Here is a 15,327-nt window from a genome sequence, read left to right as displayed (position 1 = left end):
ACTCCATATTGTATATCTTTTTATTTTCTTATTGGATGACACCATCACTATAATAACAATTTATAATATTTCTGTTCCCTTAGAAAAAAACCCCAACAGCATATTTTAAAAGAAATTGAAAACCACCAAAAAAAACCCCTTGAGAAATGGGCTATTTGCAGCCCTGTGTCTCTGGAGAACAGACCCTCTAGAGAATTACTGTGTCTGGAGTGGCAACAGCTTGATTCCAGATGCACAGCAGGACTGAAGTACTGCACTTTGAGGCGGGAACTGGACTTGCACATAAAGTTTTATCTGTTAATCTGAGTAGACTCCTCAGGACACTGTGACCAAGGACTGTGTTTGCTTGCAGCTGGCTTTCTGTAAATCCAGCCTCTTACTGAGCATTTCGTTGTGATTCAGAGTAAGGATGCTTTTGGCATGTTTACTACACTGGGATTCAGACAATCTGAGTGAGAATATCAACGGTTCAGGGCTGTTTCACAAGTCTGATTCCCAGGGATCTCCATCTGCCATCCTGGGGAGCTGCTGGAAGTGCTGTATCAGTGCTCCAGAGATGAGCCTCCCTGGTGCCTGCAGCGGTGCTCAAAGAGCATCAGCTCAGCCAAGGAATGTGCCCTTAACATGGCCAGGGTGCCCCAGATGTATTTCATGTATTGGTACAAAGGAGAGCTGTCTAATCTGCTGCGAGGCTCTCCAGCCACGCGTGTGTTTGGCTTGGCCACCACCGTTCCTGCTCTCGGAGCCTGAGTGTGCGTTGGCAGCAGGGAATCGTCATCGCAGAGTAACTTCAGGCACAGAGGAGTCAAACCAAAGTTCATTTTGTTCCTTTTCTTCAAACTTAACAGCTTGCCTGAGTGAGCAGCGGGTGCATCAGCCACTTTTCTTTTTAATCAATACCTTATCTCTTTTGCAAGTCCTTTGCAATATCTGAATGAAATGCCATGCTCCTGAGACTGGCTCTAGCTAAAGACAGACAGGCATCTCATTTGCTTTGATTGATCTCATTTTAAATGCTACAGCTACAGGCACAGAAGCAATGATCTGAATTCACACTTCGCTCACACTTCTTCTTATTTATTAAAAAAAAAAACCAAACAAATATAGGAAAATCACTGGTCTCCCCTAATGATGCTTCTCAGAAGCTAAAGGCCAGAAATATTCTGAAGACCAAACGTTGAATCTCCTCTGAGTTTTCATTTTCCTTCAGCTTATGTGTGGAGTAGCAAGTAGGTGCATATCTTAGCATTGAGGTGGTATATGCTGGTAGATGACCAACAAATCTAACCACTTGAATAACAGAGAATTAAATTTTAATGTTAGGACCATGTAAAGCTTGACTTCCAAATTTTGTTTAAAAATTGTTCCTGTTATTGTTTGGCATCTGGATTAACCTGATTATTAGCAGGGCAGTTAGAAGGCTGCATGTGTTGGTACTGGGCAACCCCACTCACTGACTTGGATTAGCAATCAGTGACAAATGGCTCAGCCAGAGAAAGCATGATCTCCATGAAAAGGGCTTGTGAGCACAGGAGAGCTGTGCTATAACTTAGCATGGGAGGGAGGAACATCAGGAGGATGTTGAACCTTCAGGTGCTAGCCAGAATATAGACCAAGAAATTCATGTGTCGTGTTAGGAATCTGTGCATAACTGGAACAGATGCTTGTCCTTCCCAAAAATGTGTGGTCGTGGCCTTCTGCAAGCTGCATGGCATGGTGTGTTGCTGAGCTGCATTGCACTCTGAGAATTTCAGGGGTGTGTGTGTGTGTGTGTCAAACAGCCCATGCAAACAAGGGAGGGGGTAGACATCCCTGAAATGCAATGGGAAAGCCTCTTCCCCAGTAGGGATTTAAGGGCTACAAGAGTATGCATTTTTCTTCTCCCCAGGTTGGGTTCTTTCCACTCTGTAATCCTTGCCCACATGTGCGGGGAGGGAAGCATGCCAAGGAAACTTCAATTCATTAGTCATCCTAAAGTGTGCTAGAAACCTCCTTGGTGTTGCTGGAGGTACAGTGTTGCATGTACTTTGTTAGCATTGCAGTGAACTCCAGCTCCCTTTCCAAATGCACTCATAATCACTAAAGGGGATGTTTTGGAATAAACTTTGAGACCATACAAGCTTTTGTGAAAGCATAGCATTCCAACAGTGTAATTAGTATGTCAGCTAACAGACCTATCCAAAGACTTATTTGCTATCCAGGCTGTTTTACAATGCAAGAGCCATGCTTCTGTGATCTGTTTGTTTTTTATGGCAGTGCCTAAGGGCCAGCTGAGATCAGGGTCCTGTTGTGCTAGACATTTAGGCCCCGTCTCCAGAGAATGGAAGTCTACATGGGGAACAGACAAAGGAAACGCTGTTCAGATCTGGGTGGTGGAGGAGGGGAAGGGAAGTAACTAAGACTTGGAAACTGGGGAGGGAAAAACTCCTCCCACGTAAAGAATTGGTCTGGTTCTCAGCTCTCTTATGGAGAGCTCCCCAAAGCTGGGCCAGCTCCCCAGCTGCAGGACCATCCTCTTTCTCAGTTTGCAGTGAATGTGCAGTCTCTGTGCTCCATCACTGACCTTTCCTAAAGCAAGAAGGGGAAATCAATGTGCTTTGAGAGAAGGGGAAAGAAAATTTTTTTTAACATTTTCAAAACGACCCCTAAAAAAGCCATCAGTCTGCCAAAAGTGAGATCCTGAAAAGTGCAAGATTGCAAAATGCCTGCATTGAAGGTTTTCTGTTGAAGGTTTTCAGAGCGATTGGGGAATAGCAGGAGATACATCAAAGTATAGCACTTGCAGCAGGCTCTGGCCAGGTGTAGTTATAGGCAGTCCAGCATTTCCTCTTTTGGTAGCCTTGTGCTGGAGAGAGGGAAGGGTTTAATCTAGCATTCACTCATAGGGTAAGCTTAAGTGACTCCCTGTTGAAAAGATAAACACTGTGCCTCTATATCATCTGTCTAGCAGGTTTAGGTAATCCCTTACTGTGCTGCTTATTTAGTTTAAATGGTGCTGTATTGTGTAATGCATGTGTGTTTGTAATAGAGGGTCTGCAAATCTCAGCTTTTTGCCCAAGGACAGCATTACTCTTGCCCTTGTTTCATGGTTGATTTATTCCTAATGGAAAGGAATAAGCCTCACAATGATCTATTTGTCTTTTCTCAGCTCCGTGAAATGTATGGAGATTGACAGCTCTTCTGTATCTCACGTCATTAATTTGCCTTGCTAACCTTTATTTAGCATCAAAAGATCAACTTCCCTGATTGTTGACAGCAAATCTGTGCTTAGTGCCTGCTCTGGCTTTGTTTAAGCTTCAGGAGACAGAAAGGAGAGTCAGAAAATGAAAATATTTATGTACTGGGACTTTGACTTATTGTGCACTTAACTGTACCTTCCTGGAGGCAGACCAGCATCTGAAGCTGCCACAGCGTGGCCTTTTTCCATCAGAAGGGTGTTAATAGAAACATTGCTGTTGATGTTGTAGTGCAGGACTAACTCAGTGAGGTGTTTCTGGTTTCTTGGGACAGTGATTCTCTGCTCTGAGTAGCCTGCCTTTCCAGTCTGTAAGGAGCAACCAAAGCCTAAACATCAGTCTTTAAAGTCAAAATCCAAGGTGAGGCAACTAAGGGAGCTGCAGGAAATCATGTGCTTACTGCCATGTAGTGAAAAAAAAATCCTGCAAAGGTGCTTGAGCCAACTGTGTACCCTTTGTATCCAGAGGCTAAGCCAGAATGAGTAGAAGTTAATGCTTAGTTACTTGGCTGTATGGAGAGTATTTTCTGCAATATAGGAGTGGTTTTGAGCTGGGAGGAAGCTGTCTTACCTGAGGTTTTTGCCTCAGTAACTTTGCTATTTACCTGCTTTGCTATTTACCTTCTTTTCTTATGCACTGCTGATGCACCTTTTTGCTGGAGCTGACGGACACAGATACCCCAGTTATTCCTGCTTGTGTTTTTAAAGTCTGCATGGATGATCTCAATTACCCCTTCCTTAAAGATCAATACCTCCTTCTGTTTCACCTGCACAAGCTCTACTCATTGTCTGGGACTTCATGATGAATGAAGATAAAAGGCAAATCTTTTTCTCCTTTTTTTATTTTTTCCAGTTTTCCATAATCTGCTCCAAATGGGACTAGTTTAACTTTGCACTGAACAAAATATAGTAACAAGTCTAAGTTTCTAAATTTTAGAGAAGCCTGGAAAAACCCTTGAGAAAACAGTGCTTTGGGTTTGTAATCTCCTCTGGGGCGTGGCAGTGATCCTCCTGCCCATGTATGTCCCTGCTGAGCACAATGTAGGTTATGAATTGGCAGCGCACTAACGCCCTGGCTGCTCTTGTTGCCAGCTATTCATCACTCTGGTGCTCATTTCCGAAGCTGTCATTTCCTGCAGCCGTGTGCAGGCAGCTCTTTGAGGCTCAGCTCCCGGGGTCACTGCAGAAACAGTGAATGGAGCTCAGGAGGAAGGCAATGAAGCGGTGTCAGAGAGAGAGCAGAGCGTTGGATGTGGCTTACATCAGTGTGTGTGATAACACAGCATCTGGGCTGCCATCTAGCCAGAGCTAGCTAATAAATAGAGCTGGACAGAAGTTGTATTTGGACAGCAGAGCTTCTAGGAACAGCCAGGACGTGGAAATGGTCATTTGTGAGATGGTATCTGAGTGCTGCACAGCGGCGCTGCAACAAACTGAGGTGTCCCTGCTCCTTTAGCAGGAGTCTTGTGCTTCAGAAGGATCCCACAAAAGCTATTTGTAAAAGCCAGCATTTTTTATCTGGTGACTCAGCTGTGCTTCAGACTGAACTAATATCGCTGTTTGATTGCTTTGTCCTCAGATTTCTGCTGGATATTCTGTAGCCTTTGTTCATTGCTTCAAGCTCTTGTGTAGCATTGCTCTGTTCTGTCCTGACATAACCAAAGTGTGCCTCAGAGACAGCAAATGTGTTTTTAAATTAAGTAAGGAATGCCTGTATGATCTTGACTCTAGCACCTGCAGTGCTGTTTTGTACTCTGCTAGGTTTTGTTCCTAGCTCTCAGACTCTTTATTCTGATTCTGTGTGATTATGAGGAATTCCTAGTAATATCCCAACTGACACCACACTCTCTACAGACTTCAGAATAAGAAATTTAAACAAGAGCATCTTTTGTCAATCTGTATGGGAAGTAAATATTGGCCATTCTTTGCTGCCTGTGAAGGCCATTTCCTATCAGCTGGGGTTAGGGGTCTGTAACTTTTTAAACCACTAGGAAGTAATTTGTAATCTTTGGACAAGATTACTATGAGGCCCGTTTGAAAGCTTATTCATGTTTTCCTAAAGAAAGCTTGGACACAAAATGTGTTTTCTTTAAGATTAAGTCCTGTGAATGTAAAGGAAATTACTTGTGAGCTTGATGGTTGCACCCCGTTGGCTGACCACAGAAAATGCAGCCCCACAACTGGTCATGACTAATAGAGTCTCCCTTGGCTTCCAGTGCCCCGTGGGGTGGAAAGCCATCTGTTTGCATGCCTTTCCTGGAATCTCTTGTTCACGGCTCTGGAAAATTTGCTGCAGGCTCTGACTAAGCTGGCATAGCCTTTCTGGAGGCAGTGGATTATCTTTCTGCCATGGGTTGGGTTTGCCCACCAGATTTCTGTATATTTTGCCCTCTCTGCTAGAGTCCTTCTCTCTCTGCACCCCAGCCAAACCCACTTGGTTGGGAGCATTTGTAAATTACTGATTTATGTAAACATGGTGACAACATCATCAGTTTGGCAGGTTCCTTAAAGCCTTATGTCTATAGATTTCAAACTTTAAATGATGGGCTGCTGGAGAGGAGATGGTGGGACAGGCTTTAAGGAGGGTGGCAGATGGATTTTTTGCTTAACTTTCCTACTTGAGCAGCATCTCGTAACAATAGCAATACAAAAGGAAATATAGGACCAAAGTCCTTTTGGAGGAGAAAATTAATGGTTCTGGGCTGTAATTGAACATGGAGGAAGGAAGCTACCCCAGGAACTTCCCATGATCAGGAAGGTTGTACTGGAAGATGTTAGCAGCAGGCAGTTTCCTCACTGCTCAACTTCTGGGCCTGGCTGAAGTAAACAAAACTTTAGGGAAAGAAGAAAGAAAGAGACCCTCCGGTACCACTTGTTGCCCTTAGAGACTTAATGCAGAACTCTTTGTACTGGCTATTCAGTATCTGTGGTTTCCACAATCTCACTTTGCCTTGTGGTTACTGAAATCATGACTTCATCTTTGAAGGATCAGTGTAAATCTGTCACTTCCTAAGAGAAAAGAGAAAGAGAAAATAGATGTATAGTATGACCAGAACTTGAGGTCAGACAGGAAATGTTGTGTCCAAATGGATCAGATGGAAGAAAAAAGGAAGATCTGTGATCAGTAACGAGGTATTTTCTGTAATGACTGAGTTGGTACTGCAGGTTGGACATACACAGATGCGTTGTACTATGTGGAATGCAGCTGACATTGTGCAGACAGTTTCACCATTAGGTGTTCATGAAAGTAAAGCAGGAAGGGAAAGATTACTTAAAATTTATTTTTAGAAGGCATTTGGATGTCTTAAACTTGGAAAACATTTATTTTTCCAGCTTCTTGGGTGCTGACTCACCTGTAGAATTGGCTGACTTGATTGCCCTGTGGATCCCCTAAAGTGAGGGATCTGGGGATGCTGGCTGTGCGTGTTTTGGAGCTGGACATGAGCAGGCTTAGCAAATGATGCTTTCATCTTCTCCTGACTTGGGGAGACTGGAGTACTTCACAGTTTAAGAGAAGCTGGTGACGTGGAATGTGATGGGACTTGATCTGGGATTTACCGGCAATGTCAAAGACTTTTCCATATCTGTTAATGTAGGTAGTGTGTTGATTCCCTTGCTTTAAGAACACAATGTGTAATTTGTACTGGATTATGTGATTGCTTTGTGGATGTACGTGCCAGTTCTAGAAAACGTGTTTGGCAGATTGCTCTGTTCCAGCTGTGTCAATACACAAATCTGAGGCCATTTTTTAAACAGGGAGGGGAAGCCCCTGGGTAACAATTGGGCCCTAGCAAATAGCTGCAGATATAGCCCTTGGACTCTGTAGCTATCAGTTTGTATTATCAGAACACAAAGATAAACTGTGTGCTGTACTTGAACAACTCCCTGTGCACATAGACACAAGAAGTGTGTGTCACTCTAATGAGAGATAAGTGTACAAGTATTTTGCCAAATGTGCACCTCTGGAAGGCCTGTTGACTACTAGCTTATAAGATTTGAATAAATACAGTACTGTGGTATTTCCTAGTTGTCTAATACTTGGAATATCCATCGTTTCTGCTAGTGATGTAACTCATAAACTATTAGAGCTGAGTTGTATATTATCCAGTTTTCTCTTTTCCCATGAACTTTTCCCATGTTCTGATCACTTCTGTTTTTTTCCAAAAGTACTAGGAAACACAATTCCAATCCCAACAGAAGACAAGGATAATATGTGTTTGAGAGCAGAGGTCAGGGTGTGAATTTCCACATAGATACATGTGTATTTATGCATGTAATGTGATGTGAAACCAACTCGAGCAAGCCAGATATTTCAGCCAGGATCTGTGATGCACTTTGGGACTCTGTATCAAACACTTATGTACACACCTATTCAGCTGGTTTGGGCCCAGGAAGAATCATTAACTAGCATGTTAATTCACATGCAGTGGGCTCTCCATGCCAGCCAGCTGTAGGAGCAGCAGCAGCAGGATTTACTAACAGCACAGCTGAGAAGTCTCTGTCTACAAATGTCACAAGATTGGCAGTAGAAGTGTAGGAAGAAGACAGACTGGAAGGATTAGGGCAGCAAATCCAGCTAGTTACCTTAATAACCAGTCACTGCAGGAAGAGTATGTTACAGCACTCAAAATCTGGGATTCACTTCTGTTTTCCTTGCGCTGAGTAACACCTGAAGCAGGGCAAGGGCCACAGTTCCCTATGCTGCTGCTGAGCCCTAAGCATTGGCAGTTACTATCAAATATTGGTGGAGAAAGCAAACTGTGGTCTCAGCTCTTGGCCTTTTGTTCCAGCTTTTAGCTCCATACAGCAGAATGCTGTCCTGTTAATAGCCAAAAAATTATATCAACAAATTTCAGCCTTCCGGAAGTCTCCACCTCCCCCTGCCTGCTCCCCATCTTCTCCCTCTCCTCAGGAAGCTCTCAAGTGTTGTTTCAATCAATAAATTAAGCAAAAACTGCTGCAGCCTGTACTCTGATGAGAACATAAGTCAGATTTCAGACCCTCCCTAAGGAGGGAAAGAAAAGTGTTTCCAGGGCAGTCCATGTGCGCATTGGCTTGTCAGGGTTCCAGAGTGATACTCTTAAGGTCAGGTTTCTATTACATTTTTGTAGGTACACCTGTAAATTTTTAGTTGAACGCAAGGCACAGGAGTGTGCAGCCTCCCATCCTTCTTCAATGTGTAGCCTCTCATCTCCTTCACTAAATAGTAAAATTATTACTCAGTTTTAAATATTGAGGGTAGCTTGCTGGGCAGACTGTAGCCTGTGGCTGTGTGGCCACTGTTGAATAGGTGTGTGGTTTCTAAGGTATATCCTTCAGATATTGAGGTTATTGGTACCAGGAGCAAAATGTTTGCTTATTACCTTTTAAATCTTAACTGCCTTTTTTAAACAAGAAGTGCTCTTTAAAAAATAAAAAGGCAGAGTTTCCATGTTTGTATTTCTTCATTATTTTTTTTTACCAGTGTGGTAGAAGACCTTCTTTCATAGCCCATGTAGAATCTCCAAATTCCCATGCCAGGCTACCAGGAAAGGAGGGATAGGTGTGATCCTTTTTTCACTTTTCTCTTACATGAAAAAAAAAGCCAACAGCTCTGCCCTATCACAGCACTGTGGGCTCTTGGAGTATTTCAGGAGCAAATTAAAAAACCTTTTGGTGTTAAGCAGTAACTTGGGGTGCTGAATTTTATTCCTGAGTTCCTAAAGCAGGATTTAGTACCTGGAGTGCAAACACAGTAGTTGCAAGGCAACAGCCTTCACTCTTGAATGTTAGAGCAATCAGGCACAGACATTTGGGGTGGCAACACTTCCTGTTGGAAGTAGGGTTTCCCATGTGAACCACACTCCCAGCATGTAGCTCTAGGACATGAACTGGCTGGAAAGATCATAATACATGGTTAATTTGGAATCCTAATCTATGGCCCATAAATATGTGGCACATAAAAGGCTATGAAGCTGTGCTGTGGATCTTAATTGTGTTTGAGCAGGATGTCTTCCACAAACATCTTTCTTCCTGGGGCATGTCTTTGGGCCCCACTTTCATCTCTAAACAAGACAAACATTGCTCCATGGTTGAGTGGTGGCTGCAGTGAAGACTGCAGTGCACACGGGCTGGGAAACATTATGTGTTTTGAGGTGAAAGCTGCCTTTAATATTTCACCAGCTTTAAAAATTCATCCTAAGATGACAGCCTTAGTCTGCCTTGCAGTGAGTCACTAACAGACTTCTGTACCCTTAAACTGCAGTCAGCTCTGTGCTAGAAAGACCTCCTGCATGCATCTCCGTATTTCAAAGAAAGATGCCTTTTCTGTGAATTGTAAGAATAAAACTCTCAGCAATTGGAGATTGGCCTTCATATGAATTCAGTGGTTTCAACCTTGTGCCTTTTCCAAGTGTGGGGGACTGAAAAAGCCTTTTACAGAGAGCAGGGCCAGCGTGGACAATGGTAGTGTCTAACAGCACACAGACACAGGAGTGAGTGTGAGAATAAGGTTACTGCAGAAAATCCCTCTTGTAAAAGCTACTTCTGGTGCCTTTATACATCTGCTTCTACATATTCATCAGAGGTCTGTCAGAGGCAATTACTGAGACTGTCCTATGTGTATCAAATGTATATGTACTGTGTGTAGCAAGAGCTTTGGAGGGCTGAAAAAGGCAAGTGCCCTCAACTGTGCAGCAGCACCCTTGTCTTAGCTGTTTTTAATGAAGTAGATCATATCTCTAGAGGGAAGTAATCAGCCATGTGCATGAAAAGGTCTATGTGACTGTTCTGGAAGTGACCTAACTGCACCTAGTACTGCTTTGTAGGACAATTTATGTTGTTGGATCAAAAAAACCTCGAGAGAGAGTTCCAAGGCAGAAGGACTTAAAAATGAACTGGTCTCTGAAGCCCATAGACCATGTGTCAAATGTACCAGACTGCTGCTTGAGTGGGATTTTTTCAAGACTCTTGAGATGTGGAGTGTTACTTAAGTATTTGTTTAGAAGAATGTGTAGTCTACTCATGCTGGAGAAATAGTCATGCCCTTTTACAGCGGTGCTATCAGTCCTGTTTACTTTAGTTAAGCTCATAAAATGACAGTCAAAGTCTACAGAGAAATTAATGGTTGAGGAGAGAATTAGAAACCAGAGTTCAGCATGATCCTGCAATTTTATGTATTTAAAGTGTTTTGTAGCATCTTGTGATCAGACAGGCTTCAGTGGGAATAGCTTGTTCTCCTGTTGATGTGCAACATCCATCGAAGTATGGATGGGTAAGGATGCATGCAAACATGAGCAAAACTGGCATAAAATACACTCCTTTAACTGTGCTCCACTAGTTTCCCATGATGCATGTTGTGGCTAACATTTGCTTAATTGCTTTGCTTTTCCAAAAGCCTTTCGGGAAGAGGACTTGGAATGCAATTATGAGCAAGAACATGATTTTTTAAAGTCCAAGTATTTTTTTCATTTGGTCAGTATCCAGTGTGACCAATCCATTTTGCAATCACCAACTTGCCATGTGCATTATAAGCTTGTCGAGTGGAACTGGCTGTTTCTTGGTAACTTGTGAAATGCCTGGGAGTTATCTGAGCCTAGGTGGACTCTTTGAATGAGGAGATATCTTGGCTGTTGCAGCCTAGGGATGCTGACAGATGCCAACCAAAGCAGCAACATATGTGGGGAGAACATTACACTCCTACCTTAAAAATTTCTGTTCTTAGGTTAGTGTTAAGGCAGTTGGAGTGATGCAGCAAAGCTCAGGTTGAACTTGGTCTGGACACGTTGGCTGCAGCCCCCTTTGTGCCTCTGTGAGGCTCAAACTCCCTTTAAATCCTCATCAGAGATGAGGGCTTGGGAGTCTCAGTCTAGACATCCATGCCACATCAGTGTTAGAGTTATTTTGGTGCCGGAGAGCCAGGGGCACCTGTAAGGGTTAACTCAAGCTGTAAAGCACTGCCTAATTTTTACAGATGGTGTGAGTGAAAGAGTGAACCTCAGTCTGGCTTGGCAGCGCACAGAGATAACTTTACATAATTCCCTGCAGATGTTGCTGCAGAATGGTTTTAATAATGAATTGTGAAGTCAAACTAAACTCCAGCATAGAGGGAGAACTCAAAATAAATGCAATGTTTTGTTCTGTGTTTCAAAAGCAAGTTTTCTGTGATGCTCTGGGTTGGGAAAGATGGCAGGAGACGGGACAAGGGATTCTTTGCAAAAAGTTTGGGCTATAATGGTGCAAACTAAGGCTATTCTGTCTAATTTGTCTGCAAACCATGAATACCCCATGAACCTGAGGGTGAGAGGAGAAAGAGGTGGTGGTACCAAACAGCAGCTGCCCTAATGCTTCTAATGAGGGGATGGTGCACAGCAAGCACCTCATGATCAGCCTGGCGGAGTTCTGCAGTTGGTGGCTGTCATGCACAGGCTGTGTTGAGGAGCTTGTCTGCACTGCAGCTATTTTCTGCTAGGAGTCAATTCTTGCACTGTGCTGTACTTTCCTTTCTGTAGGGTTATGGCTTGGATGTGCCATTATAATTTAGGTTTTGGTCTCATAAGGGATGTGTTGCCTCAACTGGGGTTGCTTGGCCACTCTGAGACTTTGCACACCTTGGTTGTGAGCACCCATTTGTGACTTCTCTGCTGCCAGGGGGTGTTGCTGGAAGCTTCTCAGTCTTCTCAGTTGTTGAGTCTGTTTAAGCAAAACACACATTTTTCTGCTGACATGCTATTTCAATGGGCCATATTAACGCCTTTCTTCTGTCCTTCTGAGAAGCAAGCTTGAAGTTGGGGAAGAGAATTTCAGAGTAGGGGACTGGTTTTTCCTGAGTTTAGACAAATGCTGTGATTTCTCAGTAGGTGTGGAGGTTTCTCATTTATACTTTACCCTTGTGCAGAGTTTATAAAGGAAATCTTTAGAAAGAAATTACAGCTTTATGAGTTCTGTGGCAATTAGGAGCTTTAGCCTGAGTCATGTTTAGATGGATGGAGGCTCAGCTACACTATGGCCCCAAGCAAAAGATCTGACCTTGGCTCTGGGGCTAGTGAGCCAAACTAGAGGAGCTGTATTGTGAAATGGGCTAGCACGGGGTTGGTGTCAAGGAAGTGCCACCCAGCCCTCCAAAGATGGTTTTACCATGGTTTGAATTTGGCCCAAATGCACATTTTTAAGTGTAGGCAAGTCCTTTTTGCTCATGTTAACTTTTCTGAGGAAGAGTTTAGGTAAACTATTCCAGTCTAATTAATATCAGCTGGAAGCCAGCTTCTCACATTTTGTGCCTAATTATAAGTGTATGCTAAACTGTGTTTGCTACCCGTGTTGATATGTTACTGGTGAAATCAGGAACAACCATGAGGACGTGTTTTTGAAACGGTCTGGCAGGTCCTGCATGTTCGCTGCTGTGGGCTTCGTGGCAGGAGAGTCCACCTCCTGCTGAGGGAGAATAACTAAATTTAAACTTTCCAACCATGAGCCTTGTGAAGCAAAGTTTCCAAACCTCTGCTGGGCCAGAAGATGGAAATCTGTGTCTGAATTTGGAGAGTAAATAAATAGAGCTGCCTAGGAGCTGCCCAGGGGCATGCGAGGGGTTGCTGCTTGGGGTCCATTGTCTCCCAGCCACATGCCCCAGGGAGGAAGGCAAGGGTTTGTAGCTACTGTTCTCTGGTAAAATCTTCCATGACAGGCTTTGGATTGAACTTGGGTGACTTTTAGCACGAACACTTGAGCATTGTTTCAGCAGGGTGGTTTTTCTCTTACAGACAGTTGCATGTGGCATGGGAGCAGAGCCCAGACCTTCCTTCCCCCTCGCTGGGCTGGGCTGTGGGATCCCAGCTGTGGGAGGGATGTGTGGCCACCTCACAGCTCACTAGTGTTGGTGCCCATCTCTTTACAGCCCAGGCTGGCACCTTTGCTCTTCACAGGCAGGCTTGTGTGAAATTTGCTGTGTTTATGACAGCCATCAAAGTGTATAAACTGTTCTGAGGGGCATGTGCAGAAATAGCTGTTTTCCCAATTCCCTTTGGGGAAGCTGGAAGGGTGGTAATGGGCAACAGTTTGCATGGTCCTGACAAATCAGCTTATGCTTTCTGGGGAAACTGGGCTATCACAGACAACAGAAGTGGTTTGCTTACCTGTTAGATTTTTTATTTTCCTGTTGTCTTAACTCAGACCTTATCTGAATGGAGGAGAATCTAGTTGTGCTTTTATCTGAGAGCAGCAAGTTCTTGGGTGAGTGAGTCTATGTCAAAATCATTGGAGAATTCAATAAATCCATGTAATTAAGCAAGAAAAGAGGCAAGGATAGTTACAGTTGGAATGCATTTAATCTGAAACTGGCATGCATATAATTTTATTCATCCATCCACAGATATGACCTAAAGGTTATATCCTTATATATTGCTGAATACTTAACATTTTTGTAGATACTGGTTGAAACTTGGATGTTCAGGTGGGAAGACAAATAACTGGTGCTTATGACCTGAAGTCAGATTTCAGTTGGCTTTTCTGTCTTTATTTCTGTTCTGTGCAGTACTTTCCAGCTTCCCAGGGTATTGAATTCAGGTCATGTTTGTTAAACACCAGCTGTGGTTACAAGTGCTCTAGAAGCACTTTTGTATCCTGTTCTGCCTTTTGTAATACTTCATATTAGGATTTGGGCAGTGTTTGTGCTGTTTAATATGTGCCCATTTACATATACAAAATGTTTTGGTACTGTAGATGTGCTTATAGCAAGATCAGCTTGGAGCAACCGACTTAGAGAATTTCAGTCAAAGTTGTCATGGATGGACTTTGAATTTCTTAAAGTAAATTGATATTTGCTTCACTGCGCCTTTTTTCTAGCAAGGCTGCACACTACCACTGGGAGAGGATCTGATAGAAATGGTATGATAGCACTAAACCCTTTCTTGTTCTAGGAAGCTGCAGAATATCTCAAACATGCATCAAAGCTTCTGACGCTGTCATCTTCTCTGTAGCATTTTATTATTCTTGTTTCTCTAAATGTTGACTGAGAAACTTCTTTTGCTTCTTTTTGTAGGTTGGTGGTTTGTGAGCACAGCAGAGGAGCAGGGATGGGTCCCTGCTACATACCTGGAATCCCAAAATGGAACCAGAGATGATTCTGACATCAACACATCTAAATTTGGGGAAGGTATGGAAAGCTTTTTATTACCAAGAGAAAACTGGTCTTCTCTTGCTTTATGCTTTTTTCCCCCCAAGTGAGAGCTTCTAATTGGAAGGAGATGCATGATAGAGCCACAGGCCATTGAAAGGAGTGAGATTTAACTTTAATGGTTGCTTCTCATTAATTTCCTTTAAATTAATCTTTGAAAATAGTTTCACTGCTGTTTGCTATGGTCTGTGGTTGTGTGGAAAGGTAATTTTAATTGGTATGGTCTCATTCTGTTAAAAGTGAGATGCCATTTGTCATGTATATGTATTTAGCCACACTGCTTTCTTCTTTTTTTTTTTTTTTTTTAAACTAAAGATGCTTAATTCAGGTTCCAGAAATGGAATAGTTCAGCATTGCATGTTCCTCAGTTCCATTATGAAAGACTAACCACATCTTAATGGGCTTCTCATGTAGCAACTGTGTACAAAGGACACTTTTATTACCATTTGCTCCATTCTAGTGAATCTGTTGCTAAATCTAGGTCCTCTTGACATGACACTTGTGTAAAATGTATGTGAAACTCAGCTGACCTTTCCTTAGCACAGGCAGGAGGCTTAGAGATGTGTTGGGGTGACCATCTGCCCATTAACAGAGCACACAGGCAGAACCAGACTTTGTGCTGGGCTCCAAGGGTGACATCTGTGTCTTATTGAAATCTTGGTGTAGACTGGTAGGTCAGGAACCAGTCTAGTATGATGCAACATCTCAGGGGATGCAAAAGCAGTGAGTAAAGCTTCCCTGTTATTAAAGACCAAAACTTTACTGCTCTGCTCTGCAAGCACTGAAGAAAGCCTTGACTGTTGGTCTGTAGCTTCCTCCCTTCTCCTGACTCTTAAATGTGGCGTGTGCTTCATAGCCTTATAGCTTAAACTGCTTTCACTTCATGCTCTTCTTCTCTTTCCTGTTGCCCTCTGGAGTGTACTCTGCACAGGGATGCTGCCAC

The 15,327-nt window shown here is 43.1% G+C and overlaps 1 protein-coding gene across 7 annotated transcripts in view; it reads left to right on the top strand.

Moving 5' to 3' along the window:
- The window catches only part of SH3PXD2A (SH3 and PX domains 2A), a 245,823-nt gene that overhangs the window by 193,492 nt on the left and 37,004 nt on the right, over positions 1 to 15,327 (top strand). For all 7 annotated transcript variants that reach the window (XM_071446391.1, XM_071446390.1, XM_071446389.1 and 4 more), the window contains one exon: positions 14,250 to 14,363. In XM_071446391.1, coding sequence (XP_071302492.1) covers positions 14,250 to 14,363 — 114 coding nt within the window. The remainder of the gene's footprint in view (positions 1 to 14,249; positions 14,364 to 15,327) is intronic.

The sequence above is a fragment of the Agelaius tricolor genome, unplaced genomic scaffold (genome assembly GCF_023055355.1).
Source record: "Agelaius tricolor isolate 1412-34295 unplaced genomic scaffold, bAgeTri1.0.p SCAF_22, whole genome shotgun sequence".
Lineage (NCBI taxonomy): Eukaryota > Metazoa > Chordata > Aves > Passeriformes > Icteridae > Agelaius > Agelaius tricolor.
This window is presented reverse-complemented; position numbering and strand designations above follow the sequence as displayed.